At 38.8% G+C, this 9029-nt stretch overlaps 1 protein-coding gene across 1 annotated transcript; it reads right to left on the bottom strand.

Moving 5' to 3' along the window:
- Positions 1–1852: 1852 nt before the first annotated feature.
- On the bottom strand, positions 1853–8828 carry LOC110069205 (uncharacterized). The gene is made up of 5 exons (XM_020776690.2): positions 8623–8828; positions 5043–5149; positions 3643–3829; positions 3019–3099; positions 1853–2295 (listed from the first exon to the last, which is right to left on the bottom strand). The coding sequence occupies exons 1-5, from the start codon at positions 8723–8725 to the stop codon at positions 2282–2284; spliced, it is 492 nt and encodes a 163-aa protein (XP_020632349.1). The 5' UTR covers positions 8726–8828; the 3' UTR covers positions 1853–2281.
- Between the last annotated feature and the right edge of the window lie 201 nt (positions 8829–9029).

The raw sequence follows: 9029 nt of genomic DNA, 5'->3' as shown, positions 1-9029 counted from the left end.
TCGGGCGGTCATATCCCAACGAAATCAACATCTCGGTTGAAAAGCGCACACATTTTCTTCAGAACAAGGCAGGCATTCGCATTATTCACTTATTGAATTTGATGGGATGTTCTGCCTGTTTAGCAGGCTAAATGAATCCTGTGAAAAAGCCTGGAAGTCGATTTATGATGACCACCTTTATTACTTGCGACTGTTAAAGAAAGTATACATTTAAAACAGTAAAAGTAAATTTAACACTAATCATACACTTACCCGACTTACCAATATCAAAAGTCTTACCACAGCTTCCAAGGGTCTTAGCCTTCAGGCAGCTTGGTTTCTACAACTGCAGATATTTGGAGTGTTGACTAAGGTCCTGCCAACTCCTGCACAGTTACAACCAGAGATGGACTGAAGAGAAGGGAAAGGGATACCTGGGCCTTTCCTTTCGTTCCTGACTTCCACAGAAAAATTTAAACTTTGACACAGATGTCGTTGCATGGCCTCCTTCAAGCTTTTGCTCCCTTTGGGTTTGATCAGAACAATCGCTTATTCCCTTCGACACATCGAAAAAAAAAAAAGCAAAGAAAAATCCAGCCTTCAGATGACAATTGAGGTGTACTTCATTTCGAGTTCACCTACAAGCTCTGGATGAAACTTCTATACAGGGCACGCCCCCAAAGAAGGGCCTTAAAAACAGGGCCTCAAGATATACGTGAAGACTGAACGAAACGATTTTTCTACTAAAAAAAAAAAAAACAAAACAAAACTGAGAGGTACAGAATAGGCAACACCCGTCGGCATGTCCCCTTGATCCGATAAAGTTGCCTGCTTGTGAAGAATAGTTTATATTGCAGGGTAAAACCGAATTGCTGGGAATGTTCGAATATTTCATGGAAATTATGTCCCAACAAGGAACTACAATTTTATTGCCTTTCATGAAAATTTAATCCCAATAAAAGGCTATAAATTTTGCTCTGATTCAACTTTATGTAAAGGGTTTGAATTCAAAATGGCCAAGTCATACAGGCTCTTGTACACTCCATGTACTCAGTAAGCCATTTGAAAGGGTAACCTAAACATTTTTTGGTTATGTACAGGTTGGGCATCCTGGTTACTTGTACCAAAAGCCCAGTTGTGCAACGAAAGGCTGCTAAAATAACTACTTTCAATCAATTTTTCAGTCTGTCATTTCTACTCTACACAGTACAAACAGTTTTATGGTGTTTTGGTAAATCAATTGGCAGGAACTTTTTACCAAGCAAGAACATCATAATTCAACAGGGAGCCAAGATGCATTTATAATACTGGCTTTCCATGGGACTAAGAATTAAGAGGCTGCCGCAGGTGGTTTACAAAGACATAATCAACATTTCTCGCTACACTATTAAATTTCAACAGTGAAGGTTGTTAAGATTGCAGCATAGGCGAAACAAAAATGTTGGAAAAAGTAGAGGGGCCAGAGAGTCACTTGCCACAAGGAATTATTTTTTCTTTAAGTACACTTTGTTCATGTACACCATAAGACAGCAAAATGAACCCTGGAAAGATTTTAAAACACAGCACGCTTTCCTGGTGTATAATTCTTCTCAATCAAAAAATGCTCAGCTGTGAAGCTGTAAATCACAAAATGCTTTTAATTCATCAGAAAGGTTTTTGGAATCATGAAAAGTTGCATGGACATTCACATTTGTGAATTTTGTCACGTTGACAGTTTTGATGACGTCAAATGCAAACCACCCTCTAAAAGTTGAAGTTGCAACAGGAAGTCTATGAATTTGAGAGATCAGATTGTTTCTCATTTCCTATCTCTCATCCAGGGTATGCTGACCCACTGTTGCTTTAATTCACCGATTTCCATTACTTGCACGGACACAGCAAAACGTTTTCTTTTAATGCAATACAGTAATCCGATATTGGGCTGAATAAACAAACCAACAACTCTCTGATGAACAGATAAATTATAAAAACGAGCATTTGAAACTAAATGCTTTGAGCTACACTCTAGGCAATATCAACATAAAATGATTGCTGGACTCGATATAGTGAGACTTTTCTGCATAACTCATGGGTCGTGAACTGGAACTTGAGCGAGCCAAACATCGTAAGCTGAGGTTTTCAGAGCACATGGAACAACGTAACAGGTAACTTCAGAGCACCGAACATCATAAGCTGAGGTTTATCGTTCATCAAGTTTCAGGACGGCACACTGAATTTTATTTCTCTTGCTACTATCACCTCAGCTCATCAATGAATAACAGATTGACAGGAACACAGTTGAATCATGGAGCAGTACAGATCATTACCAGTCACGGCCTTTTGTGAGAATGGACAAACAGAACAAATTGAATTGTTAGGAAAATTCCATTAGAATTATACCCTTCCTATAGAACTGCAGAAGGTTAAATCAAAGTAGGCGGGATCATTTCAAATCTTGGGTACAAATATGTTCGTGGCACAGGATTTTTCCATGATCAAAAACTGAAGGTTTCTGCACACTTTAAAGGGAAGTAAAGTGCTTGCAACGAAATGTGTACATGTAAAGCACATGATGCCAGAAGGTATGCAGAATTTCATAAAGTTTTTAATGGAAGGTGTCGATACAAGTTTCCATATCACCAGACATTTCCTATTGACTTAGCAGGCCAGGTAGCTGTTCTTGAAGTTTTTTGACCTTATCTGCCACACTAGGCACATGTGGGAAGGTAACCACAAACACTACCAAATTAAATGCTTTTCTGAGTGTATGCACTGCAGATCTTTTTTTAGAAACAAACATATATTCAAAAGACTTCTAATGTTAGTAATATAGATAAGTTATGAATATAAAAAATTATTGCACCTAAAAGTGGGGTACTGTTTAAATATACCCATACTACATTGCAAAACTTGAACAATATATGAGCAGTTAGACTCTGAGCATATCGCAGACAGGATTCAGAACTTAAGGATCATAAAAACAGACATCACACAAAAACAATTCATTTCTTCTTTTACAAAACAGACACTTACTAAATGATATACTAACTGCACACATACCTTGGCCACCATAACCTCCTCCTCCGCCATGTGATCCTCCACCATAACGACCACCACCACCACCATAACCACCTCCAGATCCTGTGAATCCAAGGTACAAGGTTAAGTCTGGCAATTGGTTTAGTCAACTACAGGGCCTACAAAATTCTTCTATATACAAGGCAAGGGTGTACAGGGTGGGGAAACATTCAATATGGCAAAGCAATCCATGCTTTCAACCCATTGTTCACTTATCTTGCAGTCTCAAGTTTTGAAAGTGTTTCTGGCTGGAAAAATCTATTTGATTGAACTCTAATTTAAGGGCCCTAGTCAGTCACACCTTTGTCTATGTTTATACACATGAGTTTGACTTTTATGTTTTATTTGGAGCATGCTGAAATGAAGAAAATCACTGTGAATCTACTAAAGATAATTTTACAAACTTTCAGGTACACAACTCAGAGTAAAGCAATAAGATTTTGCTTCAGCATGCAATGTCAATAATTTCAATACATCGAAAATGGCCGAGGCTGCTTAGGATTGCGTCAGTTTCTTCAGTTTTTGAGGAGTGCACATTGTTGCTGACAACGTGGAAACAAAACATGACACATGACAGAAGAGTTAATGCGTATTAAAAAGCCTTACCTCCATCGTATCTTCCACCATATCCGCCTCCTCCTCCACCATACCCTCCTCCTCCACTGTACCTTCCTCCTCCTCCATATCCACCGCCGCCTCCTCTGCCACCTCGGTAACCTCCTCGTCTGCCACCTCCACCGCCACCTTCTCGAGCTTTAGCTTTTGATATTACAACAGTCCGTCCATCTAATTCCTTTAAAAACAATTAAAATGTTTAAATGGACTTGGATTTGTGGTGAACTGATTGCTGAATATTCACGATTTGTAGCAATTTACTTGCTATGTTCTGCAATCGATTGTCTTGGTTATCTAAAAATGTACATTGCCTCTATTACATAAACCTTAAATAAATGATTGTTCTCACTGAGAATGTTTACAATCAACATCGAGAATATTATTGCACTTCTGTTTTGCAACAAACTGTAACATCTTTGCTTATTACAAAGGTCAATGGAGTCAGTAAAATACAAACGAGAATCAGTGTAACCTGTAATATTTGAGAAGTGGGCATCAAGATGCACTTTAAGGTCTGCTAAAATGAACAATTTATAAAACAACTTTCTTTGGAAGTGGCCGTCTACAGGACACCTTGACATCCATCTGGTTAAAACCCTGGGCTAGGTTGTTCAAAGTACAATTAAGCTAACCCAGGATCAGCAAGAATTTTGATTTTAGTTTTGTAACTTTTCAGTGAGGCTTTCTTGTTATGTTTGTCCTTCAGTTTTGAGCTTGACTAAGCTAAAACTACACAAAACGTGAGCGATAAACAGGGCTTGACATTGTGAACAATAGTCCATTTGGGACTTAACTTTACTTATTTGCAACTAGAAAAACGCTAGTAGTCAAAATTTGCGACTAGGTTTTGCCTTGACTGACACAAATTAAAAGGGTTAGCAGTAATCTCAAAGGAAAAAGAACATTACTTGTGGATGAAAGACACAATTTATTCATATAGATATAATAAAACAAACCCACGATTCTTTGATTGCCAACTGGATCGGCATGTTTGATTATTCTAAGGCACACTAAAGTAAACAACTCTATCTCTCTTGAAAACTTCAAAATGGTTACACCTGTTCGAAATCGCCCTATAATGCATTGCAAACTGTTGAGCATTGAGTATGTCACGCATGTCTATGGATATTGTCTCTTCTATTTCATTTTGCGACTAAAAATTTACATTTAGCGACTAGTTTTTACCACTTCATCACCAAATGGCTACCTAAGGATTTTGTTAATTGCGAGCCCTGCGTAAAAAAAAAAACATTTTTTGACAAGAAAAATTAATAGTTCAGTTAACTTTTAATTCTGGGTTAGCGTTAACCGGCTTTTAGACAACCTGGCCCTGATGATCAGTTACTTCTTGATTGAATATAATGATCATAAAAACCAACTAATTACTGTACCAGGTCATCCTTGTAATCGAGTGCGATATCAACATCACCTGCAGACCTCAAAGTTACAAACCCAAAGCCTCTTGGTCTTCCACTTTCTCGGTCTGTTATAATTTTGACTGTAGAAGGGAAAAAGAGGTGTTAGCAGGAACATAGAGCCAATTAACTGATGAAAGCTGAAGTACTGAAGTTCTTCATCTACAAGAACATGTATTCAAAAGAATCAATTTCAGAAGACCTCAGAGAAAATCAAACTGTCAAGCACATAATAACTCAGAGTAAATGCCAAACTATTATATCTAGATAGCACTACAGTTATTTTTGTGTGCTTGCCAGAGAAGTTAGCACATAGTTTAGGTGGCTTACTACAGTTTTGATGTAGTAAGAGTCAAATTTTTAACCCTTTAGAAAAATGGACCAAAACATTTTTGCTTTCTCAAATTACCTTTTGCTTAAGTCTTCCACCATTCCATGTTATACTTGAACAATTTGAGCACCAATAAATAGCCAAAATGAACGACTGGGCACTAATACGTTTATTGCTGTTTTTCTCAAAATCTACCTGTACTACTCAACCTCAAAATTTCAGGACTTAAAAATTGGCTCTGTTTAAACATTCATGCAAAGTAAAATTTAACTCTGCAAGACAGATTTTTTGCAAGCCAAGAAAATGTAAAATTTTGCCATGGCTCCAAGACTGGCTCTTGCAACCTTGCACTGGAGTTGAACTGCGCATGCCTGTTACTTGAGCGTGCACTCATGTGATGCCATGTAGGGTGTGTGAGAAAGTACGGGTAAACAAGACCTCTTTTACCAGTTGTTTACCATGTTTTGTCAATTTCATTAGTCCTAGGCTAAACACATGTTTAAATTTAGTTTGAAACTACTGCTACATATACCAAAGTGGTTTAATGCAATTCAAGTTTGTTTCTTCTTGGGGTTACCTGCGTCATTTTTGCACCCGCAACTAATGACGTCTTGCAGGCAATCATAGCACACACTACTGAAGAAACTGTAGTAAGCCACCTTGATTGTTTAGTTACTGCATCTTTTTAAATGAGAAACTGCATCTGTGTTAACAGGGCCTGATATTTTACATTCTCACAGTACTGGTAATGTGCAAACTTATGCTAATTGGTAAGACTGCTTTTGCCCATTCAATAATTCATTCAATAATTAATCCCAAGTGGATTAAGAAACATTTAAATACGCCCTTGGTGAGCAAGATTGTTAATTGCATAACCAGTGCGAACAGGAGAAGAGCGGATCAGAAGTTTTGACTTATGTCAATATTAAGGTTACTTCCCACCTTTGCGGGTGCCCTTCAGAAAAAAATTCGTACGTGCGCCAGTTTCAATAAACTCTAAACAAACTATATATCAGTAGAAAGCTTAATAAATGTAGTTTTTGAGAAAAATATAATTTAAGTGACTTTTTCTTTTGGGAAGTGTCAGCAGCTGGTAAACCGTGAAATGACCGAGAGTTGTTCTCATGAATTAATCGGGTATCGAATGCCGCGGGCACGAGCAAAATGGCTCCACAGTCTTATTCAACAGGCATCAATCAACAAAACGTTGTCAGGCTTTTTTGATATTCTGATTGGTTGCCAAGATATCCTAGTCCAAAGTTGAAGAAGCTAAAAATATACGCGAAGCGTTGCGTAAATGGTCGCCACAGGAAAAAATATTTCAAATATGATAATTTCCTCACACTGTTTTGTTTGTTATTATCCGTAGAATGCTTTGGCCAAATTTTACGAAAATCCGTGAAATCTACATACCCTATTAATTCGCTCAAAGTCGACACATTCTACGAGAAATCAAACGCAAGATTTTTGCTCAAAAAGGTTTGTAAAGAACTCACGCCGCCCCAGGAGATTATGTCGCCTCTTGAAACTGCAAGTCAATGGCGTAACAGGACCTCCTGGCGTCAACTACAATGGGTTAGAATTTCCCGGGAAAAGTGTTGCATTACAGTCACGTTTTCGATCTTTTGACCGGCAAGACGAAAGAAAAGCAATCCTGGCAATGGGTAAAGTTGCCAAAGGCAAGGGGAAATCCTGCGTCAAGAAACGAAATGTGTCAACCGAAGGAGAATCAATCAAATCGAGCGAGAACATTCGGGCTGCTCTCATATCCAAAATGAGGTCTTTGGGGTAGGTTGTGTTTTGCTGATTTATAAATTATTTTAAGTCGAAGGAAAGCACAAAGGCGACAAAGGCATTTGGCCGAACCAAGAGCCTTTGTTGCTTTCTGTGAAGCTTTTTCCCCTTTCTTTCCCAGAACCTTTCCTTTTTCTCTTCTTTGGCCCTGGTTTTTTCATTGATTTTACCCAAGGACTTCTATCTGTTTTAGATTTCTCCATGAAACTCGAACGCACAATGCACAAAGAAAATATGCAAATCACATGAAATAAGAACCCGCTTCCTGCGAAATTTCCTCTGCGACGTCACCTACTTATGAGATTATGACACCATTATTTATTAACTTTTCTTGGAAAACAAATTTTGTTAAATAACGCTAGCGATTTTTGAGATTTTTAAGTTTTTTTTTCTGTAAATGTTAGATAAAATGATAAACTTCAATTTAGGCAAATAAAAGAAAAGATGATTTTTTTCACTCTTGAAGGTGGGAAGTAACCTTAAGTGCGAACATTAAACTCTTCCATTTCCTGTATCAACGCCTGGTCTTCTTCTTCTTCTTCACCTTTGACTGCGAGTTCAAATCAAAGACTGTCTTTTTGCACAACGCACGAACTTAACATTTCAAAGACTGAATGCTCGTGTGGAGAGATCTAACCTTTTTGTTGGAGCAAACAGACTTGGAGTGATCTTACTATGTAGTGAAGAGGCCATAACTTCGAGCCAAGTGACCAGTTATTGACAGAAAGCGTTTCTTTTTGCTTCGCACTTGACGTATTGTCGCTGTACAACCGATCCAATACCGCTATTTCTAAAGTTCCTCGAAACTGTGACAAGATGTCAATCAATAAACTTACATGAAGTCGTATTCCTTGTGCGGCTGGCACTACTTTCGTTCGTACGGGGAAACGCTTGCTACATGTGTACAGATACAGGCTAGCGAACGGATAGAATGAAACTGAAATTAACAGAATTCGTTGTTCGTCCTTGCTAATAACGCGGGACAAATACTTTCCCGTTAGGCCCTCCTAGTGGTGCATTCCATGTGAAGTTCACGCCGAAGCGAATTGAAGACAACCCCGCATGGCCTCGACCAGTAAAGCTCGAAACACTTCTCACTCTTACTAAAGAAACAGCGTTTCATACTCGATGAAGGGTATTAAACTTTCAGATAAAAATGTCAGTGTCAAGGCATGGTCATAGCTGCAGAATTAGCCGTTCTTATTTGGAAACACCATTCGAACGATTTAAGACATTTAAGCTAACGATTCAACTAGCTCTCCCTTTCAAAAGGACACAACTTCTTCAGGAGAAAAAAAACTCGAAGTAAGCTCAAATTTTAGCACTTCCCTCCGTACCCGACCAAAACACACGGTAATTTACTAGCACAAGTCCGTTTAACGTTCGATCATTTCTGGTGCTCGCATCGCTTGTCCTCGCAAAACCACTTACCGTCAACAACTTCTAGTTGAATTCTTTCTTCGAAGAAGGCTTTGAGAGAATCTTCATCTGTGTTGTACGATAAAGAACCGACATGGACCTTGTACTCCTCCATTACCAACGATTTTCGATCACGAACTCGCCGCGCTTCTGGAAAACACCTTCGCAGCTCCTCGTGGTTTCGATTTCTGGCGACGCTGAACAACGCGAACAAACCAGCAACACCGGTCAAACCGGTTTAGATTTTCACATGTTACCAGAGGGGGGTCAACAATTGGAGTAAACATTCGCGGACTTCGGAGGCCCATGGTTCTTGGCTCACTTTCCTGACTCTGCCCGTCATTCTGAAGAAGTTCGGATCAAATTCTTTGGTCGAATTGGACTTGTAGACTACGAGTAGTCCTCTGTCGCTTAGTCCG

This window comes from Orbicella faveolata, unplaced genomic scaffold, assembly GCF_042242905.1.
Source record: "Orbicella faveolata isolate gen_17 unplaced genomic scaffold, um_ofav_v1 contig_46, whole genome shotgun sequence".
Lineage (NCBI taxonomy): Eukaryota > Metazoa > Cnidaria > Anthozoa > Scleractinia > Merulinidae > Orbicella > Orbicella faveolata.
The sequence above is the reverse complement of the archived record's forward strand: the minus strand, read 5'-3'. Positions and strand labels throughout refer to the sequence as shown.